The sequence below is a fragment of the Neolamprologus multifasciatus genome, chromosome 9, assembly GCF_963576455.1.
Source record: "Neolamprologus multifasciatus chromosome 9, fNeoMul1.2, whole genome shotgun sequence".
NCBI lineage: Eukaryota > Metazoa > Chordata > Actinopteri > Cichliformes > Cichlidae > Neolamprologus > Neolamprologus multifasciatus.
Window position 1 is genome coordinate 6,674,288 of NC_140447.1, and position 17,442 is coordinate 6,691,729.

Sequence of the window (17,442 nt, forward strand, 5' to 3'; positions counted from 1 at the left end):
TATGGACCCAGTTACTATGTCATATTCAATACAATGTGTTATTTACTTACTGTTTGGATCATTTGTAGGAAAATAAATGCCAAGTCAGTACTGTATGGGCATGCAGTGTTACAGTGTTGCATAATCAGATCCATCCCTTTCATCAAAACTCATTATGTACACGACTAAAACACTTGAGATCAATAATGGATGCGACGGTGGTGGCTGAATGCATCTTTTTTATACAATCTATGGCATTTTGATAATGTATGTATTCATTTGCATATGGTGGAAGGCACCTCAAACAGAGGTGTGGCTTCTGTTTGAGGTGCCTTTCTCCTACAAGTTTGCAGGAGAAGGGCTGAAGGTGCTTCAATGATATGTTCACACATTACCCCAGTATAGTGAGAAGCCTAGAAGCTGAGAGCCACTGTTCTCTGTCACAGTATGCAAATGATCCATGTGATCAGACTGAAAGATGCAAATACTGTAGGTGATTTTGCATACAGTAGAGCACTGTTATTTAAATTACACCGACCGCTACAACCCTTTTGGATTTCTTAGAATCACAGATGTGTCATTGTGCAGTTGCATACCACTGCACATCTGGATCTCTGGGGAGAATTTGATGAGTTCACGATGTTTTACAATCTTGCTCAATCATTCTTTCAGCCAGTCCCACAGACCTGCCTATTGACCATTGATGTTCTTCTGCGGCGCATTGCGATGTCTGTTCTCTGCACAGTCATCGTAGAAGCGCTTTGCATTTTTTGAGCTCGTTTATCTCACGACTCCAGAAGAGCGGCGCATGAATGAAGCATTGTGTCGGTGCCCTGTCTGCTGTTAACCCAGCCATAGTGAGTTATGACCTCCAAAGCAGCCAGGAGACTGCCAGCCAAATTCAGCTGGGTCAAAAAAAAGAGATCTTTCAAAAGGCAGTGTGTCTGTCTCAGCTGATGGAGGTCATCTCTGTTTATTTATGTAACGTCATTGTCGATTTAGAGTCTTTGACTGCAGGTTCTAAGACCATTATGTGTCACGTCTCAGCAGTTACTTTGTAATTGGGCTATGTTTCAAGCAATTGTTGTTTATGGAGACTGGAAACACGACTTCCCCTTGATATTAGTGACCCATGAATAATAATAATGTTTGACACTTAAAGTGATATGTTTGGCAGAATTATGTGTGGGGAAGTTGTCACATTGATCAGGGGCCTCTTCAGACAGCACTTTGTTCACATGTTCATATGTTACTAGTTAAATTGAGCCCTTACTGAGTAGACACAGGCTGCATCACAAGGACTGTTATCGCTGCAAGACGATGGACTACTTAAGTATTATTTTAGCTGTTTTAAGTATTCCAGCATCCAATTAATCAAGTGAAGTGAGATAATACACAGTTGCTTGCCAATAGCAAAAAAAAAAAAAAACTAGCTCTGTTACTTTAGTCAGGAGATGTAACATATTTTTATTTACTCCTTTTAACAGGGACATATGTAGCTACTGCTCTATACAGCTTTTGATACAGTGTTACCTGTGCAGTAATTTGATGTGTGTAACAAAGTTCCACAGTAATCGTTGTCATGTTTGTGCTGTGTTTTCTAATTCTGGTTTGGATTCAGTCTCCAGCATGCTTGGCTGAATTTGAGAGATTGCCACAGTCACTGTTTTTTAGTAGCTTTACAACACTGTGCCAACACTTGTGCCAAAAGAACGAGGCAGCGCCTACTCCTTGGCAGGCTTCCACAAATCAGCCAATCAGAAGAAAGTGCCCTTTAGGAGACGGGTACCTGAAAGACACAGGAACTAATAGAGCCTTATTTTTACAGATGACAGGCAGATACGAGGGGTGCGTTATCACCATGACGACAGTCCTGCTTGGCCCAAGTGTTTTCCCTCCTCCATCTCTCTCCAGTGATAATGGTTATAGTGGAACATCTTTCTTGTGAACGCAGTCGCATCAAAACGTGTCAATTAATTGGCGTGCGCCTTAAGTCACTTGCCCGCCCATGCATCTCAGGACATTAATGATTATTAATGATTGCTCACTGCCCTTTACTCACGTGTCAGTTTATGGTACACCTGTCTGCCTCCTTGTGTAGCGTTAGCTGTGGGTCTTCAGCAATGTGTAAGTTCACTATGGAATGACTTTATCCTTCCCCGCTCCCTTTTTTTTCCCTCTCTGCCAGCCCACAATATAGAAGTAATAAGCTTAGAAGTCATCTCATTAACAATCACATGCTGTCATGTGCTCCATACAGGGTCCCTTACGATAACTGTTAGCTCACTGCTGCTCATTACAATTCTGACCTTCCTCCTGTCGCCTCCTTCTTTCACTTCACAGCAGCTCAGTCTGGCACAAAGACGCCCTTCATGGCTCTGAATGAAGCCAACTGAAAGGAGGGCTGGAGCTCACCTCTTGTTTTGACAAAGCCTGACTTCTTCCAAACGGCTACTCTAGCATGCTCACCTGTTAGTGCGATCCCTTTGGAAGATGCAGTTTGTTTTTTATTATTGTGAACTGAAAAGCTCATACTTGGCAATATTTTCTCAGACACTGTACACAGTAACAGGAGAGTTACATGTGTGTCTTTTACCTCATGTGTGGCATCTGTCCTATACCCTAACATATACCACGTTTACATTTTTAGTGCATTATTTTGTCACATTGTCCCAGGCTGCTTTAAATGCCAGTTACTTTGGCCACCTAAGAGCAGCTTCTCTGGGACAAAGAGTCAGTTACGTATTTATTATTGATGACAGCAGGTTTGCTCACTGCGGTCCTTGTAGTCCTCTATTTGCTTTTTTCTAAACCAAGTCGTCTGACGTTACTTATTTCTGTACCTAATGTGCTGACACGTACGCATGACTAAGCATCTAAAGTGATATTTGCCTGACCGCAAGCAGTTGTTTATATGTAAATGAGCCCAACCAGCTTAAAGTGGCAATTACATGAGGAAAAACATGTGCGTCTGGGTAGTCTTCTGCCTGACCTACATAGTAAATAAAGGCAGCTCTGACAGCAAAATGTAAATGGCACAGAGAGGTGCTTCTTTGGGAGACAGCTCTATCACTGTCAGGCTTGTTTTATCTGTCTCAGCTGTGCATGTTACCATGAGCCATGATGGGAAGTGTGCTGATTAGGATGCTGTGTTTGTGTGTCAGTGGTGAGAGAGGAAAAGTAGCTGTTCAGCTCAGCTAATTAGACCCTGGAGGAACATTGAGGGGCGGGGGGGCTGATCAACTACAGACACGAGCAAACTCTTTGTCATCCGAGGTAAACATCAACGTCCAGCCTGTGACTAATTTTGCCATTACTTTTTTTTTTGTTCGTGCTAAAGACATTTTTATCACTGCACAGTAGGAATATTTAGCTAACTGTGACATATTGTATGGATGGCCATTTCTGTTTGCATATACCTGCATTATCAATGGGCAGCAGCAACCTTAATGCATGCCCATAGTGCTTGTGCTTTTAGTGGAACCACTCCTTTGATTACGAGTCAAAGGAGTGCCAGTTGCCAGAGGGCCACGCTGGTGCTGGGGTTAATAGCTGCACTTAAGCACATTTAGGGATGCTAAACTCCTTGAGATTCAAGGGCATTAGCTGAGGCCAAAGCTGGTTGAATGAGGCTAATGCTTCCTATCATTCATAGTCCTAATGGACTTAGTGTTGCAATACCTAGTGTTTTATCATTCCTATCCGTCTGCTGGCTGTACTCCCCCCGGGTGTGCTTTTTCCATGACTCGTAACACTCATGAACACCACCAAATTCTTACTCCTGTTTGGCGTAAATATTATCTTAAATAAGGCAGTTTAGTGTTTGGGGCTTCTCCAGGATTTGTTAAAGAAGTTATATGGCATCCACACCTGCCCCCTGCCTTTGCATTAGCTGGAAGGTTCCAAGCAAAAGCAGTTGACAAGAAGGTGACACCAAACTTATTGCTTATTACTGTAAAAAAATGCATTAAATAACATTATATACTTTATAATACACAAGAAATGAACATTTTGGCATCAGTTGACATCAGCGGTAAAATGCATGAATGTCACTTGACATCTTTGGCATACATAAAATAGATTTAAAAACCATAACCGATAATTTGTAGCAATAAACGTCCACTTGGAAAATATAAAGCTCTCAGTAAATAGCAGCTTGTGTACACATGTTAACAAAAACTGCACCAAACATCAACTCATTAACACTTAACTTGTATAACAGTTGACATTGTTTGCACACACCCTTTTAAGGAAGTTTTCCTACTGAAATGTCATTCAGATTATCCACTAGCTGTTTAAGGAGGAAGGTGATAACGCTGGTCAGTAGACAGATAATGGTTCTTTTGTGTAGTGGTGTACGGGAGGGAACACACAGACTCTGGGGTTAGTATAAAAATATGCTAAATCAAACATGTGTACATCTCTTAATCAGTTAGGAAAAAAATTGATCTCTTAAACATTTTTGAACGAGACACCAAATATTCCCAAATTTTGTTTCCATTAAACAGTGACTGCGCTCCTCTGGACTCAAAGCAGATTGATTTGAAATCCAATTTCAAATTGCCAACTGGAGGTAGATAACACAACTCGTTGCAGGGCTGGGTTTGCCTCTGCCTTTGCTTCAGCTAAAGCAGTAGAGCAAACAGTGCTGCGTTCATCCATCACTGCTATCAAGGTCACTATTGACATGCTAATTTCACAGTGTGAATACACAAAAAACAGCAAATTAGTGAGCAGACAGCTGGCTTTTGTTTGCTTTATGTCCAGCCAGAAACATACAGTGTACACTGATAAGAATGTCTAATGCGCCATTTGTTTCTGGGCTCTGTTGCCACCCCCTCTCTGCTGTGTAATTGCTTTAACTTAAATTTAATTTGGAATAATGAGCAGAAAGATGAGCCTGGCCTGCCTTGCCTAGTGTCTGCTCCTGTTTGGTGCTGAAGAACCATTCAGTGAGGCACAAACTGCTTCAAAGATGCTGAGAATAGTAATACTGGCTTTAGAGAATCTGTGTTGTGTTGTTTACTCAAACACATCATGATACCAGCTAATCCTGCGTGTGAACTCTGCTTTACTACATATCGATTTCATCAGTGGATAGGAATGTAGAAAGCTCCTCCCTGACACGTCTCATTGTGACCCTCGCCCTGCAGGAGCACGTGCGTGCCACAGCGTGGCAGATGGCTATTTCTCCTGACTGGTTCCCCTAGATTTCCTTTTTCTGGCTTCCTCGGGCGGAGGGCCTATTGTGTTGGCTGTTGCAATGATGCCTTCAGCATCCTTCTCGAGCCACCTGGTTTTCCTTTCCAGCTGTTTCCACAGGGCCGCATTAGAGGTGGATTTAAATGTGAACTCTGGTCTTGTAGTTTGGTTTTGTCCCCGTTTTTTCAGCTGGTGAGTCAAGTTTATTGTATCAGTGTTGCTGATCAGTATTTGCTCTGCCATCAAAAACAAGTCAGTGAGCCTCGCCCTCACTTAAACCCAGCCTGACCTTCCTGCACAGCCAACACTTCCAGCCTTTCCTTCCTCAGCAGTGCCACTCCTGTACAGTGGAGGTGTGAGATCTCATGCAATGAAAGCATTCCCTCTACCACACACAGCCTCATACCCTCCCTCTCGTGTTTCAAGGCTGTGCCCTGTGTTTGTGTGTCTGCTGAAGTGAATATTTGGTGCCCTGTAGGATACGCCACGAGTCGTGCAGAGAGGCCCAGATGATGTGTGTGGCAGTGAGCCGAGAGGAGCACTGGACTGGAGAAAGTTGGCCTTCACTTGTAATGATGCAGCTGCTCTCTCTTTCTCTATCCTAGCATTCCTCTGTCAGTGTCTCTGTCCAGCCAGTGTTGATTTAGCAAAATGGAAGAATATCAAAAATAATCATATTTAGGGGACCTGAAGCAATCACAGCCTTCAAGACTTAGAATTTTGCTTGTTCATTGCGGTAATTTGGCTGAATTAAAGACGGTCACTGTAATTTTTGATATTTTGATGTGTAAATGTCATAGAAAAAGTAACATGAACAGTTAGCAGTGAACCGTTTCCATATCAGCCATATATGAACTCAGGGGCCAGATCAAGTGGGACCCTCTTGGGGCTGAAAAATGAAGCCAACACTGATAAACATGACCTAGTTTGACTAAATAAACACTTAATTGGATCTCCACCTAATTCAATTCAATTCAATTTTATTTATATAGCGCCAAATCACAACAAAAGTCGCCTCAAGGCGCTTCATAGATACAGAGAAAAACCCAACAATCATATGACCCCCTATGAGCAAGCACTTTGGCGACAGTGGGAAGGAAAAACTCCCTTTTAACAGGAAGAAACCTCCGGCAGAACCAGGCTCAGGGAGGGGCGGGGCCATCTGCTGCGACCGGTTGGGGTGAGAGAAGGAAGACAGGATAAAAGACATGCTGTGGAAGAGAGACAGAGGTTAATAACAGATATGATTCAATACAGAGAGGTCTGTTAACACATAGTGAGTGAGAAAGGTGACTGGAAAGGAAAAACTCAATGCATCATGGGAATCCCCCGGCAGCCTACGTCTATTGCAGCATAACTAAGGGAGGATTCAGGGTCACCTGGTCCAGCCCTAACTATATGCTTTAGCAAAAAGGAAAGTTTTAAGCCTAATCTTAAAAGTAGAGATGCATTTTGTTTGTTTTGGCACCAGTAAAGTTTTCTAATAACAGCTGGCACTTGATCAATACTGCGTGGACAGTAAAGCGTAAACATGCAGGTATATGGATTTTTACAGGAGTTTGTAAAATTGTCATGTCACCATCTTTATTGCACATCCTGTTTTTAATAAATAGAACTTGCAGGAAGTCACGCATGCTTGGTGTGTATTCAGAGGACAGTGGGTTTTAAATTCAGCAACTTTTATGTGTATGACTAGGGATGGGTATTGATAAGATTTTCACGATTCAGATTCCATTTTCGATTCTGTTAAACGATTCGATTCTTTATTGAAAGGAGAACACTAAGGTCGATTAGCTTAGAACTTTGTTTTATATCTTCTCTTTGAACAAGGTAGAAATTTAGGAGTAACATGGCCTTACAAACCCAACAGTGAGATCTTAAGAGATCCAGAGCCTACCTCAATGGGGTGTCACAGGGTCCCCAGGAAAAAAAATTGTAAATGTAAAATAATAAAATAAATATTCTTCTGTAGCAATAACAAAGTATAACATAAATTATTCTGTAGCAATTACACAAGAATATCCAGTAATGTCCCTGCCTACAATTAAACACATTCACTTACCGAAAATCGGGGGCATCTGCTGTGGCAAATGGGTGCAAGGCTTTGACCACAAACTTCGTCACTGCTCGGTGACATTCGTCTATCCTGGCCTGAAAGGAGACGCTACCGGTAGACTGCAGCGAGAACTGCCAGCATCTGAGCCAGACTCTGTCTGTCATCATGGTCACCTAAATGCACAGTAATGGCAGGTTTTGTAATAAGGCAGATCGCGCTAACATAATATGCACTGTTAGTTGATTATTTACCTGCCGCATTAACGGGAGAGGACGTGCAAACGTTACCGCTGCTGCTGGGTTGAGATTCACGAGTCCGGAGCGGAATTAAAAAAACGACATTCATTTAAGGTCATCGTGTGTTTTGTGAGCAAAAGCTTTTGCATATTCGTAGTGTTTCCTCCCTTAAATGAAATATCTACTTTGCAAGTATTGCAAGTTGCCCTGTTGTCATCCGTTCTCGTAAAGTATAACCAAACTTTTGAGCGTTTGAGCCGCCATGTTTCCTGCCAGGTAAATGACGCTCCGCAACGTGGTGACGTCATTCAGGGCGACTGGAATCGATAAGGGAAAATGGCAAACAATTCCAAGGAATTGAAACAGTGGTTTTCGATACCCATCCCTATGTATGACTGATAAGAACTACATGTTTTGAATGCTTTTTCTTTTTCTCTGCATATGTGAACTTATGCAGAGCACGGTGGCACGGTGGTTAGCACTGTTGCCGCACAGCAAGAAGGTCCTGAGTTCAATTCCAGGTCTTTCTGTGTGGAGTTTGCGTGAGTTCCCTCCGGGTACTCCGGCTTCCTCCCACCGTCCAAAGACACGCAGCTTGTGGGGATAGGTTAATTGGATAATCCAAATTGTCACTAGGTATGAATGTGAGTGCGAATGGTTGTCTGTCCCTGTGTGTTGGCCCTGCGACAGACTGGCGACCTGTCCAGGGTGTACCCCGCCTCTCGCCCTATGACAGCTGGGATAGGCTTCAGCGCCCCCCGCGACCCTGAAAAGGATAAGTGGAAGCGAATAGATGGATGGGATGGATGTTAACTTAGTAGAAATTGCTGCTAACTGCTACAGTTAGCGGTTGCAGTGGTTGCACTGTTAAAATTGATTGCACACGATCTCATACTTATTGCTGTAACGATGTTAACATGATGCACATGGCTCATCCATTCAAGATTCAGTGACTCATCTGTTCCATCCAATTAATTACAAAGCCCCTGTCTGCCTCATTCTCCTCTCCCTGCAATGAGATTAAGGAATTAACTTTTTTTTTTCACTAGAGGGTCATGATCAGAATATGTGCGAGCAAATAAATTAAAACTAGTCACCTGCTGGGTGGTGTTTCTGCCTTTCCAGCTTGTAGCAGGAACACGTTTCTGCAATTTACTTCTTTTTTGGACGTCAGGTCTGTGAGGCGATGGGGTGTGATTTCAGTCTGTGAGGTCGGCTGAAGGCACCTGGAGGGAAGCGTGCTACCGCTGTTCACTGAGGGAAGCTTCTAATCCTAGAAAGCTAAAAAATGGCAGTCTTGTACAACCTGCTTTGCAAAATGTCAGTGACTCTTATGCAATGCTGCTGCTCCTGCTGCATACCTGCTTTCATGGTACATTGTCTGGATTTACACAGTAAAGAATGATGCATCCCCATTACTGGCCCCTTTATAATCTATTAATACTCTTGTCATATCTATAGGAGTGTGATTGTCCTTTTCCCCTCTAATGCAGGGCCTTCCTCTCTCTTTGCCTTTAAATCTGTTGGTTAGATAAGTCTTATATGTGAATTATTGATGCTAAGGGACTGAGCCTCTGTGCTCAAGGGTTTTTTCTGCTCCATTACTGCTCTCCCACTGGGCCAGGAACTTTACCTGCGATTTGAGCTTTAATTTACCCCTACCAATCCTGAGGAAGTGTAGCTATTTGACCAACCCTAACCCCCAGCGTCAGGCTTTTACACTAAACCTACCGTATATCTAAGGATATTTTCCACTGTTGATCTCACATGTGGCACACATTAAGAAAAAGAAGAAGCTTACTAGCTGTAAATCCAGTAGATTATCAAGCACCACTATTAACACACTGAAGGCTCAAAGACCAGCTAAATTGCAATATACAGTATTTCAATAAAGCGAGGTTGGCCAGGAGAGAAGCAGCCTTAACAGAATGGCATCAGGAACAGAGGCAGGTTATAGGCTGATTCCTACCAGCCTCGTGGCAACCAAGCAGGTCAGAATTTGTACTTATCCCAGTTGTTACGTCCTAGGTAGGGCTCCAATAATCCAGAACACCTTAATTTAATGACCACTTAAATCTGATAGGCAGGTCAGTGTGTATTACTGTCGAATGAGTTCATTTTTCATGTCTGGCAGCCTGGTGTCGCTTCCATTGAAGGTACATCTGTGATGTGTTCATGGTGCAGATGTAAAGTGGGTTACAGTGCTTGAACATCTAATTAGTAGCACAGAAGAGGAGCAAGCATAAACGGAGTAAGGGTTTTTTAAGTGACAGTTTATTTCAAATGAATTTTTTGAGCACCTCAACATAACACTCCGCTGTTTGTGTCTGCTAGCTATAAGGTGCAGATGCCGATCAGGACTACTTGGTATGTACTAATAGATAAACTGGAAATAAAAGCTTACATGTAATGTCCTCAATCAACTTAGCAATTTAAAATCATATATTGAATTTATACATGAGCTGTTTGTTAAACAAATTGAGAGCAAAGCAGGCTGTTAACGGTCAATGTTAGGTTACATCAAGCGTCTTGCTAAATTCAGTTGGAAGTCTAAGTCTGTCTGACAAAAAAGTTATTATGTTTTTTATTTCTAATTAATTCCTCATTAATTCCTTCCCATATGCTGCACCAGTACACCTAATCTCAGGGTTTCCCCTTAGACTGGGTATTACTTGGTGCTGTTGTTTCTATAACTAACAAAAATTTCAGATGCAGAAAGGAAGAGAGGTGTTCAGACGCTTGTTCAGCAATTTTGCTAGCACATCTGTCTAGAGATGATATGTCTAGAGATCAACATCAACTCAACGTTTCTCACTTCCCAATGCTCACAACTGAGTGTTGGAGCATAGATCACCCACTAAATTGAGCTCTTCAGGTCTCTTACGGGGAGCTGTATATGGCCCACAATACTGCTGTAAGTACACAAATGCAGTATTGTATTTTACCCTCAATCCTTATCCATTCGAGTGCCATTTGTTTACTCTTGGAAGTCCTGCCTATAATCCTAGTTGTACTGATGACACTGTATCTTTCTTTGGCATCCCATCTTTCAAGGGATTCCCATGTTATTTCTTAAATTTACGATTGCTTTCGCTCCATTTCCCATCGTCCTCCTCTTCTTTTTTCTTTTTTTTTCTTTTTTCTACTCTTTGCTCTGTGCTCTGCACTCGTATTTCTTCTCACGCTCCTCTATTCACTTTTAATTCTGGTCTACCAAATACAGCATTAGTGCTGTATCATTTCATCTCCCATCTGTTGGTTTACTGCAGTGGTTGCTATGATAGCACCTTTTGCTCAGGTGCATCCATAATCTGTTGCGCAAACACACGATGTGTCCTCTCAATGTCTGAGTCACACTTCAGCAGAGTAGCTCCCCTGACTCATCAGTCTGACCTGCCTAAGCCAGGCTCGACCTTTCAGACCTTTGTAGACAAGGAGCGAAAGGTCGTTGCTGATCTGAAGAGAAGCCGCTTTTCATCTCCATAAAGGTCACACTTTAGTTTGGCATGACAGCACAACCATAAGAATAACACAGTATAAAAAGTTCCAGTATTCTTTGTCCTTTTTGTATTGTTGATATTCTATTGTTCTGTATTGTGTTGTAACTAGGCAAGCTAGTGCTTCATATGAAAACCAAAAAGCCCCGTCAAGAACATTTAGCATTTAGCCTGAAGAGTCTCACCCGAGGCAGTGTGTCTTTTCCTGTATCTGTTTCTGTGTGTTGCTGCCAAGACGAAGGGGACGTGGGTAAATATTTTGTGCTTTTTGTGTGTGTGCACAGTGGCTGGGTAATGGGTGGGTGGGGGTGTGGGGGCTCCCTTAGCGATCCTCAGAACTGGGTCAGAGGGATTAATATCCTGACCTGGCTAATTGGAGCTGAAGTTCACTTCCAAAACTGCTAGTTCACCCACAGGCAGCCTCAGCCGGGACTCCACTATGAAGCTTTTCCCTCTCTGAGGGCTCAAGGAATGTGTACAGTATGTGAAGCAATGCTTTTAGATTGTGTGTACATATCCTTTATTATTTGACTCCCTGTTGACAGTGTGAATCTAGAGCATTTACAGTGCATTAAGCTAACAGTGGCAGAAGTGGCCACAAGAACAGCTCAGTGTCAGCGTATCAGTCAAAATAAATCCTTAGCAACAGCCCGACACTAGTGGCAGGCTTAGACACCCCCCCCCCCCCCCCCCCCCCCATCAGTCAAAGGTTTTAAGACATAAGCATGATTGTGCAGAGAAAATACCACATTCTTTCACTTACAAATACAAATGGATTTAAAAATGCACCTTTATTCAGTACAGTGGTCTGTACTTATCCTCTTTGAGTTCTTTATTCTTATCAAACTAAAACAGTACAACAGGTACAGTGTGGTCAGTCAGAGTTTTTCTAATATGGAACAGGCCAGCCGTTGTTTTGTATTTACCGGTCTTACAAGAGAAAAGGTTCCAACTGCACGGTTTAGAGGAAGCAGCGTTTCTGCGCCTGTGAGTGGTTGTATGCATCTTTTGTGAAAAGCTAGAACATTTAAGCTAGTTAATGTAGATTACTATTCACATTACCTGTCTTTACGCATGTAAAAAGTTTAAATTGAATGTAACACATTATCTTCATTGACAAAAAAAGATATAAGTTAACTGGCTTTTTTTTTACAAGAACCTTGTGGCACTGCCCACACCGCAAACAAAGATGGGCTTCTGTTGAAGTTTATATAGATTTCTGTATGCTATGAACTATACTGTGTCACTATGTTGACTTTGTTCTACAGTATGTTTCATCATTTACTATTGTGGCCACAGAGACTGTTTACTGTTTACATTGGTTTCATGCATTCAAGGCGTCCTCATGATGGATAGTTTTAGTTTTTGTACAGTATTGAAATTGAGTGTTATTGATTAACATTGATGTTCTTTGCAAAGATGTAGTAAAGAACAGCTGTTTCAATGTTTTTGTCATTCAGAGCCAGTTTGACAATCGATTGCAATTTGCAGACAGATTTCGGGGGGGGGGGGGGGGGGGGGGGGGGGGGTCTCTTTTCTGTCACTCAGAATTGATTTTCTTTGAACTGTTGGCTCGAGGCAAAATTGGTGCTTCGCCTAATTCTGTTTCTTCTGCCTAGAAACTGAACAACAAATCAATGAAAAGCAACTTACTCCTCAACAGCATATTTTGCAGGGCAGCCATTTGGCTGGTCCCATTTTTCTCTTTGTAACCATAACAGAAAAAAAACTATGACAGAAAAAAAAAAACCCTCCCATCACTATAACAGTGATGTGAGAACAGACATACAGCCTCACATCTTGGTTGTGTTTGGGTGTTTCTGCCACCAGTGGGCCTTTTGATGTGCTGGAAGTGATTTTTATTGGGTTTCGTACACGGTCTTTCGCCTCTCTTCTTCATCTCTTCTGCACTTCCTTTTATCAGCCTTCCATAAGGCATCCAGTAATGCAAATGAACCCTGTCTAAACCTCTGTGAGCTGTGTGGTCTTACTGTACACCATGGTTATGTCTGCAATATCATGCATGCCTGCCAACAATAATTCAACTTATCAAATTAATTGACTTTTTATTTAATAAATCACAACAACAGTTGCTTCATGGCACTTTATATTCTAAAGTAAAGCCAATAATACAGAGAAAACCCACTGGGAGGGGCGGTCAGGGGTAGGTGGATAAAGACAGGACAAAGACACACTTTGGAAGAGATCTAGAGATTAATAATAACTAATAATTAAATGTAAAGAGGTGTATAAACACATAGTGAGTGAAAAAGGTGACTGAAGAAGATGCACTCAATGCGGGCGATCGTGGCTCAAGAGTTGGGCGTTCGCCTTGTAATCGGAAGGTTGCTGGTTCAAGCCCCGGTTCGGACAGGCTCGGTTGTTGTGTCCTTGGGCAAGACACTTCACCTGTTGCCTACTGGTGGTGGTCAGAGGGCCCGGTGGCACCATTGTTTGGCGGCCTTCCCGCTGTGGCTACAATGTAGCTTGCCATTACCAGTGTGTGAATGGGTGGATGACTGGATGTGTAAAGCGCTTTGGGGTCCTTAGGGACTAGTAAAAGCGCTATACAAATACAGGCCATTTACCATTCAATACATCGTGGGTGCACAGTTTACACTAACAGTTCTCACGACCCAGATAGGAACTACTTGAAAGTTCATGAAATCTTGAGCCAGTTGTTGTGGGAGTTACCACATTTAGCAGCTTTGCATTGTTTCTTCAGGGGAAGGGATGTTTTTATGCTCAAGAGGATATTATGACTCTCTCACTCTCTCTCTTTCCGTCTCTTCTCCTCCACCTTCTTCCTTCATCTGAACATTCCAAGTAAGCTGTCAGGCTTTTTTAGTACAATAAGTTGCAAGGTTGCATGTCTGATTCCCCGTTGTCTCTCCTTTATTTTATAAGGTATTGGCAAAAATGTAATCTGCGACAGGACCGCCACGCCTCTGGATGCCTTCCGAATGATGTCAGCTGCCCAGTACTACCCCAAGCTGCTGAGCATTATGGGAAATGTTCTGCGTTTCTTGCCAGCTTTCGTTCGAATGAAGGAGCTTCTGAAGGAAGGTTACGTCGGAGAACTTCTGGTCTGTGAGGCCCAGGTATGACCAGAACTACTTCTGTTTATTGCTGTGTTTATTTGTATAAAAATGTCTTCACATTTTTATACAAATTGTTTCTTATGCTTTTATCTCAATGTTAGATTGAGTTATAGCAGCGCCCGCATAGCAAAGAATCAATTTTGCTACAAGACACTGGTGGTACCCTGGTGCTTTTACTTGAGATTTGATCCCAGATGCTACCCAACTATCTCCTTTTCATTCTTGCTTTTCCTGATCACAGTCAAGTGAGCCATAATAAAATCTAAAAAACTTGTGCTCCCTCCCCTGTTATCCTCTTTGTCTTAAAGGTCCACAGTGGTAGCCTCCTTGGGAAAAAATACAACTGGAGCTGCGATGATCTGATGGGAGGCGGTGGCCTGCATTCGGTTGGCAGCTACATTATTGACCTGCTTACGTTTCTGACAGGCCAGCGTGCGGCCAAAGTCCACGGCTTCCTCAAGACTTTCGTCAAACAGACCGACCACATTCGGGGCATCCGCCAGATCACCAGTGACGACTTCTGCACGTTCCAGATGGTACTGGAGGGAGGCGCCTGCTGCACCGTCACGCTCAACTTCAATGTCCCCGGAGAGTTCAGGCAGGAGGTGATAGTTGTAGGGACTGACGGGAGGCTAACGGTCACAGGGACAGACTTGTATGGACAGAAGAACAGTGGCGGTGGAGAAAGTGGTGGCGGCCCTGAGCTCCTGCTCAAAGACACCACGCCTCTCGAGAAGGCCTCCCTGCCGGAGAAGGCCTTCAGTGACATTCCGTCCCCTTACCTCACCGGGACGATCCGCATGATCCAGGCTGTGCGGCAGGCCTTCCAGGACCAAGATGACCGGCGGACGTGGGACGGGAGGCCCCTGACAATGGCTGCCACTTTTGAGGATTGCCTATATGCTCTGTGTGTGGTGGATACAATTAAGAAGTCCAACCAGTGCGGAGAGTGGCAGAACATTGTGGTCATGACAGAAGAACCAGAGGTCAGCCCAGCTTATCTGATCAGCGAGGCCATGCGGCGGAGTAGGATGTCCCTCTACTGTTAACATTTTTAAAACTCAAGGTGGCGCTCAAGCGGCATTGTTGGAAGTTTTTTCACAGAGCTGCCGGATTCCTGTTTTGTGTTGAAATTTGTGTTGTCACTGTTACAGAGGCTTTACACGACGACGTGCAGAGTTGTGGTTTCCCATCCTCAGCGGTATGTGATAAATAATCAGAACTTTATTTATAAAGAAGCTTTTTTTTTTTCATTTTGGCAGCAGGTTTAAGCCCTTTGGGGAGATGCACTTTTAAATCAAGCTAATTCATGCAACAGAAGGACCTACAGTGGTGGCATATCAGGGAGTGAAACTACCTGCTGGTTAGTTGGTCGATCAGTAGGAGGCGTCCTTGTGGGGATTGCCTTCTAATGTTCCCATTTCACCAACAGATACTTGCAATTTCATATGCTTTTCATCACCCCTGCTGGCTGCTTGATCAAACAGTTATTTGTGCCTCCTGTTTCTCCTTCTCTTCTATATAACTGGTCTAGAAAGACACACGCCCTACACTGTGGGTCTGAACAAGGACTGCCAAGGAAGAACGATAGTCTTTTTTAAAATTGTGCCAGTCTGTTGTTGCTGTAATCTGAAGTACGCTTAGTACTAGTTTTACCAAGTGAATGTTAAAAAAAAAAACAAGTCAGTGTGCTTCTTAGTCATGCTCTGTCTGCTCCGTATGTTTCTCCTATGTGTGTGAAACAAGAGAAAAAAAGAATCAATCATTTGGCTGGTGGTTTTTTTGTTTGTTTTTTGGGGGGGGGGTCCCAGAGGACTCTGGTTTTCGTATGCAATATAAACAGGCAGAAGGGGCACTAGTTTCTCTCTGAGCCTGAAATAAAGGGTTAGATTAAACTATGGTATGCCTTTATGCAGTTCCAGTCGGCTGTGCATCACCTGCGTGGTTGGTCAGTGTAGCGGTACTCTGACTCGTTTTATGCTATCATTGTAGCGACTTAATCTCATGTGGCACATATCTACACTGAAGTGCAGACAGTCTTGCATGTAAGTTTGCAAGCTATGTGCAGATTACATTCGCACACTTCTGTGCAGTCAGTGCTGCAAACTAATTGCAAGCCTGTGTGGTCTGCCCAGAGCTTAAGTAAGACTGAGAACTTGCAGTAAATCAAACAGTGTAGCAAAGTGTGGGCGACTACATTTAAAAAAAAAAAAGAAGTTTTTATTCAAAGTGTTAAGGTTGGTGTTATTTTGTGGGGGTTTTTCTTATTGTTGGAAAATTTCATATAGGCCTAAAGATAAAACCCAGTAGCATTAATCCATTTGTCAATAATTCCTAACTACAGTACAGTGTCTGTGGCCCTTGGCCCCACACCCACTGATCCCTGCTTTCAATTATTACATCAAATTTTTACATTAAGTGTTTTTAAAAAGAACAGTTCAGATATGCGTCCAGCATTTTGGCCTCTTTTAGCTCATGTTCCAGTGTTTTGGTTTTGCGTCACTCTCACCGCTCTCATTGATCTTATTTCCAGCAGCAGCAAACACACTGTATGCTGCCATACATATTTTTAAAGGAACTAAAAGGTTCCTTCAGTCCACTGATATCTATGTCACCAGTGTGCTCTAAAGACTAAAGAGTATTAAGGAAATTGGTCCATTGACATGGAAACTCAAAGGCTGTTTTAATATGCAACTTTAAGAAAAGGGTTATGGTACTGTAGAAGACTACAACAATAAAGCCATACCAAACAGTACACAATTAAAGCAATTAAAGCTTAACTTGCAGTCCTGCTTTGAACCCCTATAGAGCCAGTGCCGTAGTAGGTGACAGCGTTGCCTGCACTGGTCTGCTGTCAAGATTGAATCTAACTTATTTATTTAGTTTATGCACGGATTGTCAAGAGGAATGAAAACATGAAAACGGCATCCGCCTACATTGGAAGATTAATATCTCTTGCATTAGAATAGTGAGGAAGCTAATCAGTAAACTATGCTTACACAGACCATCAACACCAAACAGACCAACCGCAGTTGTTTTCTCTGAAGGTGCACTTTAGACTATGCTCTAGCTAAACTGTAGTTTTAAAACAGTTGTAAGCGTGGCAGGAACCACTGCAGCGACGTTGTCAGCTGCGCTTCAAAGCTGTCCATGTCGGTTTGCTGCTTTGTAAATAGCAACAATGCTGGAAAAGAGATGAGCAGTGGCAGTGAAGCAGTTTCAAAATGCCCAAAAGCAATCACATTTTTGATCTTTTGCAGTTCAGAACAATCGATATTATTAAGTACTACAAGCCTCCACACTGGTTAATATTTTAAACGGAACTTAATTCAAACCCCAGTCCTCCCAACAGCTTTCTATTATCTGGACAA

The 17,442-nt window shown here is 42.8% G+C and overlaps 1 protein-coding gene and 1 long non-coding RNA gene across 2 annotated transcripts in view; both read left to right on the forward strand.

Moving 5' to 3' along the window:
* Positions 1-16,287, forward strand: part of gfod1 (glucose-fructose oxidoreductase domain containing 1) — a 32,759-nt gene extending 16,472 nt beyond the window's left edge. Inside the window, exons 2-3 of the mRNA XM_085172869.1 lie at positions 13,878-14,071; positions 14,380-16,287. Of these exons, the coding sequence (XP_085028995.1) occupies positions 13,878-14,071; positions 14,380-15,120 (935 nt within the window). The 3' untranslated portion in view covers positions 15,121-16,287. The remainder of the gene's footprint in view (positions 1-13,877; positions 14,072-14,379) is intronic.
* LOC146510935 (uncharacterized) lies at positions 315-12,064 on the forward strand. Its single transcript, XR_014876122.1, has 2 exons — positions 315-9,674; positions 10,464-12,064. It is a non-coding gene; the product is annotated as an uncharacterized LOC146510935 (long non-coding RNA).
* Positions 16,288-17,442: the final 1,155 nt, after the last annotated feature.